General features: G+C 43.5%; 1 protein-coding gene across 2 annotated transcripts; it reads left to right on the top strand.

Annotated features, from left to right (window-relative positions):
* Positions 1-43: 43 nt before the first annotated feature.
* On the top strand, positions 44-9,593 carry HARBI1 (harbinger transposase derived 1). 2 transcript variants are annotated; one of them, XM_069554020.1, is made up of 3 exons: positions 44-188; positions 1,150-1,963; positions 7,845-9,593. In XM_069554020.1, exons 2-3 carry the CDS (start codon positions 1,294-1,296, stop codon positions 8,222-8,224), a joined length of 1,050 nt encoding a protein of 349 aa, XP_069410121.1. In that variant the 5' UTR covers positions 44-188; positions 1,150-1,293; the 3' UTR covers positions 8,225-9,593. The 2 variants fall into 2 exon arrangements, with proteins under 2 accessions (XP_069410121.1, XP_069410122.1); XM_069554021.1 differs by having other exon boundaries at positions 66-272.
* The last annotated feature ends 4,133 nt before the right edge of the window (positions 9,594-13,726 follow it).

The raw sequence follows: 13,726 nt of genomic DNA, 5'->3' as shown, positions 1-13,726 counted from the left end.
GCGTTAACGAATCGCAGGTCGCGGCGGCGGCAGCAGAGACGACGCGGCTCGGGGCGGGCACTGACGCGGAGGGGCGGGGCCTATACTGAGCGCCGTGGCGGTTCGTCTTCGGCCGCAGGTTCCGGAGGCGGGCCGGGCCCGGCTGGGTGGTTGGGGAGTGTGACGGGTAACCGGGCAGCCGCGGAGAGGTGGGTGAGCGGCCTCAGCTGACTTGGGCCGGGACCATCACACTTCCGTATCCACTTCTAAGTCAGCTTTTCAAAGTCTTTGAGGTGGAGTTGCCTGTCAGCCCCTCGCTCTCCCAGCCTCCTCTTCTGCGCCTTCCTTCCCACCTGCCTGATCTTCTCTGCTTCCTAGCTCTCAGCCTCACGATTTGGGTTTCTTGGGGTGAGGAGAAAGCCTTTTGTTAAGAGCACGTAATCTCCATCGACCAGCCTGGGTCGTGGGCGTTTTTTTTTTTTTTTGCCCCTTCTTCCCTGTTAGACGGGTTTGAAGCCCCGTCTCTTTACCTCTTACTTATGCTGTGGAGCCAGAGGGGTTTGGGTCATGAATCCCGCCGTGACTAATCTCTGTCCTGAGTACTTATGACGTCTGTCACCTGCTTCGTGGCCTGTCTACTTAGGAGCAGACCTCTTACTTTGTGAATAATTATGCCATCACCTCCATTAACCTTTTGCTCTTCCCAGTTCAAGTTGTAGTGGTTTAGTTGCTAAGTCATGTCGACTCTTGCGACCCCATGGACTGTAGCCTGCCAGGCTTCTCTGTCCATAGGATTCTCCAGGCCAAGAATACTGGAGTGGGTTGCCAGTTCCTTCTCCAGAGGATCTTACCAACCCAGGAATTTAACCTGGGTCTCCTGCATTGCAGGCAGATTCTTTACCAACTGAGCTAGGAGGAAAGCAGTTCAAGTACCAGGCAGGCACTAAATGAGCCACCAATACTCAACTCCCATTCTCCAAGCCAAGGCAAGCCCGTCCTGTGGTCGTGAGTTAGTGGAGAAAAACCCAGAGTTAACAGTTATAGCACCTTTTGCTTGAACAAAATGGAAATTTGAGAAAAGAATCTGTTGTGGTCTTTGAATCACTTTAAAGTCTTTGGTGAGTTTCTAATGTCTTGCTTTTTTTGTTTTGTTTTGTTTAACCTTTACAGAGAGAAGATTATAAATACCACAGGCGCTTAAATGACGGTTAGCCGTTGAATTCTGACACTTCCTTAAATACTTTCTTTCATCAGCATCTTCACTGGAAAGAGTTCAGGAAAAGTAGCAGAGGGAAAGAAACATTTACATGTACCATGGCTATACCAATAACAGTACTTGACTGTGATCTCTTGCTATATGGCCGAGGTCACCGGACATTGGACCGCTTTAAGCTGGATGATGTGACGGATGAATACTTGATGTCCATGTATGGGTTTCCACGACAGTTCATTTATTACTTGGTGGAGCTCTTGGGGGCGAGCCTGTCTAGACCTACTCAGAGATCCAGGGCTATTAGCCCAGAGACACAGATCCTTGCAGCCCTGGGCTTCTATACCTCAGGTTCCTTCCAGACTCGGATGGGAGACGCTATTGGAATCAGTCAGGCATCTATGAGTCGATGTGTTGCCAACGTCACCGAAGCGCTTGTGGAAAGAGCTTCGCAGTTCATCCACTTTCCAGGTGATGAAGCCTCTGTGCAGGCTCTGAAGGATGAATTCTATGGGTTGGCAGGGATACCAGGGGTCATAGGGGTGGTTGACTGTATGCATGTGGCAATCAAAGCACCACATGCTGAAGACCTTTCCTATGTGAACCGTAAAGGCCTTCATTCTTTAAATTGCCTGATGGTGTGTGACATCAGAGGGGCACTGATGACTGTGGAGACAAGCTGGCCAGGAAGCCTCCAAGACTGTGTCGTGCTACAGCAGTCTTCTCTCAGCAGTCAGTTTGAAGCTGGGATGCACAAAGAGAGCTGGCTTCTTGGTAAGTCTGAGGTATAAATGCTTCATTCTGTAGATAGTGAAAAGATACTTGGGACAGAAGAATGAAATATGGAGGTCTACAGACCTGAGTCTCAGTCCCGTTCTCTTTTCAACACGACCTCGGATGAGAACTCTGAGCCCTAATTTTTTTAATCAACATTTAAAAGACACTTATTAACATCAAAAAATATTTATCTATTTATTTGGCTGTGTGGGGTCTTAGTTGGGGCACACAGGCTCTTCCTTGCAGTGTGAGGGCTTCTCTAGGTTCAGGGCCCTCTCTGGAGTTGCTGCATGTGGGCTTAGTTGCCCCTCGGCACATGAGATCTTAGTTTCTGGACCAGGGATCGAGCCTGAGTTCCCAGCATTGGAAGGTGTATTCTTAACCACTGGACCACCAGGGAAGTCCCAAAAGACACTAACATTTAAAAACATATGATTTGACTCAGTTCTTCTAAGAACTTATCTTGGAGGAACATACTTGGAAATATGTAAAATAAAATTACACCCAGGAACTTGCATAACAACAGTATTTTGTAATCACAAACAACAGTAGCAACAACAACAAAGATTCCCCTTAAAGTCAAAGTACTTATCCGTGCAGATCTGGTTAAATATAGTACCTTCATACAACTGAGCCTTAACTTTTTAGAATTTATTTGGCTGCACCAGTCTTAGTTGCAGTACATGGAATCTTTGTTGAGGCGTGTGGGATGGAGTTGCCTGACCAGGGATTGAACCTGGGTCTCGTGCATTGGGAGCATGGAGTCTTAACCCCTGGACCACCAGGGAAGTCCCAGAGCCTTCATTTTTATCATCTGTAAAATAGTGGAAGTAATGCTAAGGGCAGTAATATCTATTGTTAGGATTAGGGAATATATATGGAAGTTCACTCTGAAGTATTGTGCAAATGTATAAATGTATTCTTTTTGCCATCGGTGATGTCTATATGAAAATGACAGTAGACAGTGCATTCATACAGTTCTTACGGAAACTCGCTTCATAGACCTGACTGCCTAAGTGCCCTCGGAAAGCCAGGCTTAATGATCTGAGTAGAACAAGAACCCATTCAGTACAAAGCAGTGCAAACCAATGTGACTGTAGAGCTGAGAGGAATATAGTTAGTTAGCAGTGATGAAACCCTCAAGCCTGGCAGCTCTCTTTTTGTTTTATTTTTAAAGGACTGTTCTTTATGTGAGCAACAAGACAGGGGTTATCTTGTATACAACATATGTGAGAGATGGAGAGGCACATTAAGCATCTGAAGACCTCTCTTACAAAAGCATGAATCTTAACCTGGTTTGTTAAGGCCAGTCTGCACTGCACATGCTCATTACACAGTGTTTCACATGTAGTAGATGCTCAGGAATTTTTTTTTCTTTAATGTGCTTACTGACAGTTAAAGAAGAACCTTTCCTTGGGACTTTCCCAGAAGTCCAGTGGTTAAGATTCTGTGCTTCCAATGCTTGGGGTTCAGGCTTGATCCCTGGTCAGAGAAAGAAGATCCCACACGCCTGACAAGGTGGTCAAAAAAAGAAAAAGAACCCTTCCCCCTTCCAGGTGAAGAGAGACTGCTGCCATACTGGCTGGTTTCGAGCTGCCAGGGCACCACGGGAGACAGCTGGGAACTCAACTGAGTTTCTTCAGTTGTTGCTTCTACACACTGTTGCCAGTGCATCACCTTCTCATTATGCTACTGGATGTTTGTCTTAATCCCGCCTTTTGCCTACTCTGAATTTTTAAATTCTATTCTCATACAACTCATACCAAGAAGAGAAGGAAAGACTGCAAATGTCTCTTCCAGCTTCTTCTTCCACAGCTGGGGAAGTACTTGGGTTCCAAGCTGATTTCTTGTGACATCACCTGGGTACCCTAACTCTAAAGCCAGCTAGGAATGACTGAGCACTTCCAAGTTAGGCGATCTTGTAAGTACTTTGCCTTGGATTATCTCACTTCATCCTTATAAAAACTTTTAAGGAGTTATATGCTAATGTCAGCATTTTCACAGAAGAGGAAATTAAGGCACAGAACACGTAAACACAAACATTTGTGTTTATTTTTTTTAGAATGAATCATGTGAGGAGTTACTCTATTTGGCAAATGGTCTTTTCACTAGGACTTCAAGGTCATGAACCAATTACTGATTTTCTTTTCCTTCACAATTGAGGACCCCAGGTTCAGTTGGAATTATGGTTTTAAAGTAGTTTTTCAGTTGTTTACAGGACATAGTTGAAAATAAGTAAAAATTTGGACAAATTTTTATGTATTTTTCTGATTGCCCTCTTGACAGAAAGAGTGCAAGTAGGAGAGATGGAAACATTGCAACCACGCTTAACAAATGTCTGTTAAGGCCAGTTTTGGTACCCGGCCACATGCTAGACACTAACGATGCCAGGGAAGTACACCCACAGAAGCTGATGCTGTGGAAATTAATTCCTTTCGTATCCTCAGTTCTACCACAGACCCTTTGAAAAGCCTCCATGAGCTGTAACAGGCAAGCTAGTTTGAAAACGTGAACTAGTGTAGTGTTTCACAATTTTTCCAAATCAAAAAGAGTTATCTGGGGAATTTTAAAAATGTGTTTCTTTATTTTTGGCTGCGTCAAGTCTTAGTTGAGGCACGGGGCACATGGGCTCTTCTCTAGTGGTGGAGCATGGGCTCCAGAGTACCGGCTGCGCTGTAACAGTGTACAGGCGGCCCCTCAGCATGTGGGATCTTAGTTCCCCGACCAAGGATTGAACCCTTTTCCCCTGCATTGCAAGGTGAATTCTTAACCACTGGACCACCAGGGAAGTCCCCTATCTGGGAAATTTGTTTAAAATAAAGGGACCCACTTCAGGCTTCAGAAATGAGATTCTTCAAGAAAAGAATCCGATCTTCATTTTTAACAGGTCGCCCAAATCATTTGTAATGAATAGATGGTTGGAAAACACTGGTCTCACATGTAGGGAAAACTGTCAGGATTCCGAGGAATGACAAGATGTTGAAAAAAGAAAGAGAGATAAGATGCCTGATTGTATCTTAAGTACACCATCAGATTTGTAGAGCAGTGCTAGATTTGTTAAACCTAGAACTAGCTGTGGTTCTCCCTTGGGTTTCGTTTGTTTGTTGAGCGTATTTTCACCTTGGGTGTCATCCCTTCACGTCCTCATTCTTGTCTGCCCCTTCAGAGGGCATCAGCTAATCCTTCCTCTCTAAACGTACCTGCTCCTACACACCGTTCAGCCTGAGTTATTCCTTCAGCTCTTGACCTAGTCCTGTTAAGCAGCTTCGGGTAAGCTCTGCCAGAATGTCTCTTGGATGACTGATCATATAAGCAATTATAATCTGTTTAGCAATTCTGATCCTAATCCCCTCCTGAGTGTCTGTCTTTCTGGATTATAACCAGTTAATGGTGATGAGGTGTTTTATAAAAAGGTCACCACTAACTAGCTGGTCTTGTATGTTTACCCAATTAAAGCTCATACTGTTTCTTAGAGTGACATTTAACAAATATTTAGCATGTCTGTGTTTTCACATTCGTCTTTTTATTTATTTATTTATTTATTTGTTGTCCACGAGGCATGTGGGATCGTAGTGCCCTGACCAGGGATCAAACCCGCATTCCCCGAGCCTTGGAAACACAGAGTCCTAACAACTGACTGCCAGGGAAGTCCCTCGACATCCATCTTAAATGGTTTTTAATTGTCTCTTGCAGCATTATACCATTGTTTTAGTGACTCTGCCTCTGGCATGATTAGCATTTAGTTGACCAGCTCCTTCCTCTTCCTGTGCCTGACAGATCATAGGATGGCCGACATATATTTTTATTTTCTCATTTATAAAATGAGTTCAATAATATCTGCCTGGCAGAGCTGGGATTGGAAAAGAGATCATACGATGCCTACTACATAGTAGGTATTCAGTGTCATAGATATTATTTTCATTATGACTTACAACATCAGTTTTTTATATACAGTATTTGGTAGGGACAAGTTCAATTAAAGAAGGTTGTACTTAGGAGGAAAGAAGTCAGCCAAATATACAATTTGAAAATATTTGATATCTCAGATACTTAAAGTTAATCCAGGGGCTTCCCTGGTGGATCAGTGGTAAAGAATCCAGCTGCCAATGCAGGAAATATGGGTTTGATCCCTAATCTGGGGAAATTCCACGTGCCACAGAGCAACTAAACCCGCGTGACGCAACTGTTGAGCCTATGCTCTAGAGCCAGGAAACCACAGCTCCTGAAGCCCGCGTGCCTAGAGCCAGGGCTTCGCAGCAAGAGAAGCCACTGCAATGAGAAGCTCATAAGCCACAACTAGAGAGCAGCCTCTGCTCACCACGTCCAGAGAAAGCCGGCGCACGGCAATGAGGACCCAGGGCAGCCACAAATAAATTAAAAAAATTAAAGTTAATCCAGTCTACCTAAAACTAATAGTGTTATATGTCAGTATCTCAGTAATGTTTTTAGTTAAAAAGCTGCATTTAAGGTTAACCCAGTACTTGGAAATTAAGCTCCTAAAAGAAAGGAGTTCTATATATTTGGAACAGTGCCTAGCACTCTCTGAACAGTCCATAACTATTTACTGAAATTGATGGTGGGTGAGGAACACAGCAAGTATGCAAGCTGGTATTCCTTAGGTCTATTTGTCTCAAATTTCTAAGGGTTTGTTCTTCTATCTGAGACATTTTGCCTTCCAAATTTAGTGACTCAAGACAAGTAAACATTGTAGAAACATTGTGCTATTGTAATGGGACGTTGCGCACCAGTTTTTTTTTTTAGTGCTTCCCGGGATCATTGATACAGAAGCCATTTAAAGGAAATGCTTTGTATATGTTATTTTAATTGACTTCTGATTTTACCTCCCTATCCCTGACTGTTACTATTTGCATCATTATATTTATGCTTTCCTTATTAATGTGAAATTCTACCAGTTCCTCTGTTACAAAGGTGTGGTTCTAATGAGTGTGATTTCTAGGTTGGCAGAACATCTCTGCTGGCACTTTTATTCTTCTGAGCACTGGAAGAATGAATGATTATTGTCTATAAAATCCTCTGAAATCCCCTGGTAGTGCCTTCACACCTGACATTTTAATGGTAAAGTCAGAGATTTTTTTCCTCACAAATGTTTTGAGGTCTTCTGGCAGAACTTCCTGTTTCTCTCTTGTGCTCTTGCTCTTTAGAGGTTTTATTTTATTTTTAAATATTTATTTATTTGGCTGTTCTGGGTCTTGGTTGCAGCCCAGGGGATCTTTAGCTGTGGCATACAAACTCTTAGTTGTGGCATGTGGGATCTAGTTCCCCGACCAAGGATTGAACCCGGGCCCCCTGCATTGGGAGTGCAGAGTCTTAGTCACAGGACCACCAGGGAAGTCCGTGGAGATTTTAAAGATTGGCTTGCTATGTGATAGTTTCTACTAACTTTTTATTAGAGAACAATATCTCTGAATTTAGAAAATCCTGGAATTGCCTGGCAGTCCAGTGGTTAGGACTCTGTGCTTCTGCTGCTGGGGGCCCAGGTTCAATACCTGGTCGAGGAACTAGGATCTCATAAGCCACATATCACGGCGAAAAAAAGAATATTCAAGAATTTTATTTTCTCTAGTGCTTTCACCTCCGTCCCACATTCCATCAGACTTAGCTTTCTTTAGCCGTGTCAGCTTTTTTTCCCTGTTGGTTTTAGCTGAGGGTATTCCCAGCCAAGACGCCTGGCTTCCTGCTCATGACATGGACATGCCTTCTCTATGCCACAGCATTTCCCTCTCTGTTTCCCTGCTCTGCTTCGGCTCCAGAAACAGTTACGTATTCTTGTCCCTTCTCTGTATATGCACCTGGCTTTTCTTTTTTTGTTTGTATTCCAGTTATAAACATCTGTGATTTCTTTGGGCCTTCCCCACAGGTGACAGTTCCTTCTTTCTCCGCACCTGGCTCATGACCCCACTTCACATTCCAGAAACTCCAGCTGAATATCGCTATAACATGGCCCATTCCGCAACTCACAGTGTGATTGAGAAGACCTTCCGAACGCTCTGCTCCCGATTCCGCTGCCTGGATGGATCCAAGGGGGCACTGCAGTACTCCCCAGAGAAGTCCAGCCACATCATCCTGGCCTGCTGCGTCCTCCACAACATCTCCCTGGAGCACGGGATGGATGTGTGGTCCTCTCCAGTGACCGGCCCGGTGGAACAGCCCCCCGAGGAGGAGTATGAGCACATGGAGTCATTGGACCTGGAGGCTGATCGCATCCGTCAAGAGCTGATGCTCACTCACTTCAGCTAATGTGAAAGGTGGGGAGGAGGGAGGCTTTCCAGGAGCTGTGACAAACTTCCCCTCTCAGTACCCCCTCCACGGTCCCATCGTCTAGCATGACTGAGTGTGTGGACACCTGACGTATAATCTGCGTGTTTTAGAAGGGTTGGGTCAACACCAGAATATCTTGATTCATTTGCAAATTTATTAACTAAATAGAAACCCCCAAGACCAACAGTTCCCTGCTATGCACTGAACACCAGGTTAGCACCGTTCACTCATTTGAAAGTTCCTTGGTCGTAGACATTTATATCATGCTTACAGAATCAATGAGGAAAACAGAATCAATGAGGAAAACAGAATCAATGAGGAAAACAGCATCTAGCCAGACAGAACGCTTTTGTTTGTTGCAGTTATCTAGAGATTTCAAAAGAAAGCGATATTTGTCCTGAATTATTTGGATCGTATTTTAGCTTTTCTAATTTCCTACCTATGTAGACATAATATGAAGCAAGTGTGAAGAGTGATTTTCAGCTGGGGAATGGTCTTCTGACATAAGTAAATGGCTTCTAATCTGAGTTTGCAGTGTGCGTTTTTAAGAGGCTGTGAGGGACAGCCTGAAACCTCCATCTTAATCTGTCTGCGGTAATTGGGCTGACTTGGACCTAGCTCCCAGGGAGAACATCTGGACTCCAATCTCCTACTTCCAACCCTGAGTAGGTGCTAAAGGCTAAGTGGGTTTAGGAATTCAGTCAGCTTAAAAAAGACAAGTCAAATATAGATAAAACAGAAAGCTTACACTTTCACGGAGGATCTAAAGACTGATAGATTGATGGGCAAAGGACACTCACCCAGGTTTAGACAGTCCCCATCTAAATGGATCACATTTCTTATGCTCAGGATGTTAGAATGTCCATTTGGCCATTCTGCTTTGAAATTCCTTGTTCAGAAGGAAAGTTTAGGGAATAAAGTATTAAAAAAAGAGAGGTAAGAGATATAATTTCTTGATTTGAAATTAATTCTGAAGTTAGATTTACCTGAATTATCTTGTGTGCAAAGTGATGGACAGAATTTCTCAGGAAATAAATAATCCCCCACCAAGTCTTATTCTAAAATTATACTGATATATAAATAACCCGATTGGAATAATGAGAGTGTGAATTAGGTTCACACATTGGTGCCTTTGCTGGGACAAAAAAGAGACTTTCCTGAGATTTGTTTTGTTCCTGGTTTCTCAGCCACTCACCATGTGATCGCTCTGAATTGTCCTGTTGGATCTTTTCCTACCTGCCTCTGGCAGTGTTAATCTGATGATTTTCAAAGTAAAGAAATGAACAGCTGATGACAGAAGAAATTTGGAAATAAATCGAGGGTGACTCAGCCTCAAGATTAAAAACAATTATGGATTATTATCTGCTGTTTATTTCTACTCCAAATACTATTTCCCATCACCATCCTACTCTATAAAGAGTGGGTCCATTTGGCAGGAGGTGGAGCTTGACAAGTATAGTGACATCATCGAACTGGGAGTGGACAAGGGAGAGGAGACTGGAAACTTAAGTTCTAGTCATTATGCAGTGAGGTGCCTGGTTATGTGTTTTTTTTTTCTTTGTGAAGTTTTAGCTTGTGACCCAGGCTTGCTTTGTCTCCCTCATAAGGCAATATTTTAACTCTGTCTTTCCAAGTTTCCTGAGATGGGTATTTTTCCCTATAAAGTTTTGGTTCCATTATGAATATTGCAAGAGAAAAGGCTTAACTGCCACCTGTGCATGTTAAGTGGCAAGGTGGAGTGTAATCTTGAAAAGGGCCTAGCCTTTTAGCCTTCAAAACCTACATTAAAGGAAAATTGGGGTTTTTACAACTTAACTCATCAGTTGGTGACAGGAAGCCTCAATGGGAAGAACAGTCTAGGGGTGATTTCATTAGCACTTTCAAGTCTATTACTTGCACACCAAAAGTGCTTTCTTTGTGCTAAACAGACCAACGGAGAAGGCAGTGGCAGCCACTCCAGTGCTCGCCTGGAAAATGCCATGGGTGGAGGAGCCTGGTGGGCTGCAGTCCATGGGGTCTCGAAGAGTCGGACACGACCGAGCGACTTCACTTTCACTTTTCACTTTCATGCACTGGAGAAGGAAATGGCAACCCACTCCAGTGTTCTTGCCTGGAGAATCCCAGGGATGGGGGAGGCTGGTGGGCTGCCGTCTATGGGGTCGCACAGAGTTGGACACGACTGAAGCGACTTAGCCAACAGACTAAATATTGGCTGGCAGTGTTTTTCCCCGGGGGAGGCTGGTGGGCTGCCGTCTATGGGGTCGCACAGAGTTGGACACGACTGAAGCGACTTAGCAAACAGACTAAATATTGGCTGGCAGTGTTTTTCCCCAGGAGCACTTCATTCCCTAATAATTCTACCGAGTAACTGTTCAAATCTATTCCTTTAATCTCCTTTGGATCTGGATTTCTATAGGCCAAGATTTTTTTCAGTCCATAGTTATACTTTACCCAAAATGATCTCAGGGAGGGATCTGGATCTGTATTTCCACATTACCAAGGGTTTCCTCATAGGAGCTTTGTATAAGTGCCTGAAAAGTCTTCTGTTGAGGGCCTTATTGTGGATATATAGTATCTTCGTGGTATAGCTTTGGGAAAGAGTCAAGGATTTTTCCCTTATGTAAGCTTCATCTTCCCATAGATGATTCCATCTGGCCAGCCTGAGAGTCTTCCAGATTTGCCCTTAGCTGTTCCAAAACAGCCGAAGTCTCAGGTTATACTAAGGAAAAACTACAATATTGGGTCACCATCGGTTTACCAGTTCCAAATGATACAAATGAGGGAACATAAACATATTCTTAGTTTAAAATGAAGTGAGCAGAGATGGAACTCCTTTCCTGGACTATAAAGGATCTATAGCAAGTTCATCTAATTTAGGAACAAAGAAACAAGTCACAATCTTAATAGGATCAGATATGAAACTATAAGAGATGAGGAGGAGTAAAATAGAGGCTAGATAGAGAATAGACATACTATGATTATATCCCTACCTGAAATAATAAACTGAAAACTCAAGAGCTAAGCTTAACTGCTGATTTCCCTAGCAAATGGAGGGGAAGTTAAGAGGAAGTCAAGAAAATAAGAAAGCAGGGGTTTTAACCCCTGTGCATGCACATATCCTCAGGGCTCTTTTGCTCCCTAGATCCCACCTAGATTTTACAAAATTGTGAGTATAAGAGAACATGGACTCAGCATTAAGTATGAATGGCAGTGCAGAAAGGAAGAGAAAATATGAGTTGAAGATGGGACACTCCAGGTATCCAACACATAAAATTCACAGGCTTTTTTTAAAAAATGTGGCTACCATCTAAGATCCCACTTCATGATAAACAAATAGGAGATATGAGATCCCCTGATATTATATGGTAAAAGCAAACTAGACCTTGAAATCATAGGATGTAAATTTCAAAGTCCTTTGGAAAGGAATCTCCATGTTTGCCCAGCAAAACATGCAGTTTCATACTGTTGAGACTATCTAGCCTTTACGTATACAGCTGTCTTTATAGAAGGACTGAGCTTGGTGCCATTCTAGAGTCTTAAAATGTGCGTATGTTTCAATCCATTGACTAATGCCACTACTAGAAATTGATCCTATGTAAATAATCCCAGAGAAGGAAAAGCCTGCTACTGTTTTGTGAATGGTTAGTTGCTGTTCGAGGAACTCTCCTGGCAGCTCCTCCAGAAGCTACACTGCTTCTACCCTTACTGTCCAGCTTGCAGTGTGTCCATTATCCCAAGGTGCCAAGACCAGAGGACAAAAGAACAAAATAGGATTGTAACAGCAGAGCCTCTGACTGGCTCATCATTTTGACCCAGGAATCTAACCTGTGTCTCCTATTTGGCAGGTGGATTCTTTACCACTGAGCCACCTGGGAAGCCCCCTCTTCCTGGGCTTCCTAATAAGATGACTCGTGGTACTGCTGCAGAGTTATCTCACCCTCTCTTCAGACTTGATTCCTACCACCCAGTGTGTTAAATTTCTCAGAGCCCATAGCAACATAAGGAACGGTCTCTTCCCCTTCTCTCCTGTCCCTTCCCTTCGCCCTTTATCACAAGCAGCTCCCCCAGGTCAGTAAGTCCCAGTCCTCATTCCTGGTTTAGTCTTTCCAAATTTTTCCACACGGTTGACAGCGGCTTTGTTTATTCTTAGGGTGGCCAACTCTCCTGGTTTGCCCTCTGTTGTCTGGATTTTAGCGCTGAAACTGTTGTGTCCTGGGAAACTCTTTAGTCCTTAGCAAACTGGGACAGTTGGTCACCCTGCTTCAGGGGAAGCCTCCTCTTATTTTCAAGGGGGTGACTCCTCCAGAAGACTCCTACCAGGATACAATAATGAACAATCAACATAAAAATGAGTCGTTGAGTTTTTTAACACCAAGTTGAAGGTGTCTGTGTTATGTATCCCAGGATGATCGGGCTGCTTTTTTCAGGTCTCCCTCCAGCGTGAGAAGATTTCTCCAGGTTTGAGGGTTTCAGCCCTGGCTCTTTTGTTATCTTCTCTTCTGCCCCAATAGACTTGATAAGAATAAGTAATGGTTTATTGTCCCACTTGAAGCAGTTTCTCTAATGAAATTTTTCTGTAAAGATGCAGCTCTGCCTGCAGAATAAAAACTGTTTTCCCTGGTTTCACAGAGCAGTCTAACCTCAGCTTCTCGAACATCTGCATTTTCAGATGTGGATTTTAGATTTATATTTGCATAGCCTTCAAGTGTTTTCCCCAAAATAAAAGTCTCCAGATTCGAAAAACCAAAAGCTTCCTATCGCCTTGAAATTAGTTTGTTTAGTATTCCTCATTGAAATCAAGGTTTCAAAATAAAGTCATTGCATAGGTCAAGTTTGAGTGTGGGCTGTAGCTTTAGATACTTAAGCCCCACAAGCCTCTCCAAGAAAGAAGCTTCTCTAAAGCATGTATTCTAGGAGTAGAAGCCCAGCCCTGAGACAACAGCAAAACAAGATTAGTTTGCCTACTACTCAACTTGCTCCAGGAACTTGGCAGAGACTGCTTATTGCTGTTTAGTTGCTAAGTCGAGTCCAACTCTTTTGCGACCCTATGGACTGTAACCCACCGGGGTCCTGTGTCCATAGGATTTTCCAGGCAAGAATACTGGCGTGGGTTGTCATTTTCTTCTCCAGGGTCCTCTTGCCCCTGAATTTTCATGGGTACATGGCTTCCCAGGGTAAAGACAAATTCCTAGTTAGGTGTGGCTATGTGACTTTATTTTGGCCAGTGGAATGTAAGTGGAAATGTTCTGTGCTATTTTCAAGATGTGTCCTTATGGCTAGGAGACATGCCTTTCCTCTTTGAGCTTCCTGCTGCTTGGAATGTAGACATGATAACTAGAGCTTGAGCAGCTGTCTTGGACCTAAGATGAAAACCACTTATTGAAGATGTCACAGCAGCAAGATAGAAGCCTGGTCCCTGATGCTGAGCGGTCGCACCTTACTGTAGGCTGTGCATCTCTGGATTTCTTTTACATGACAGAG

The sequence above is a fragment of the Ovis canadensis genome, chromosome 15 (genome assembly GCF_042477335.2).
Source record: "Ovis canadensis isolate MfBH-ARS-UI-01 breed Bighorn chromosome 15, ARS-UI_OviCan_v2, whole genome shotgun sequence".
Lineage (NCBI taxonomy): Eukaryota > Metazoa > Chordata > Mammalia > Artiodactyla > Bovidae > Ovis > Ovis canadensis.
Note: the sequence above shows the minus strand (reverse complement) of the source record. Positions and strands in the feature narration are given on the sequence as shown.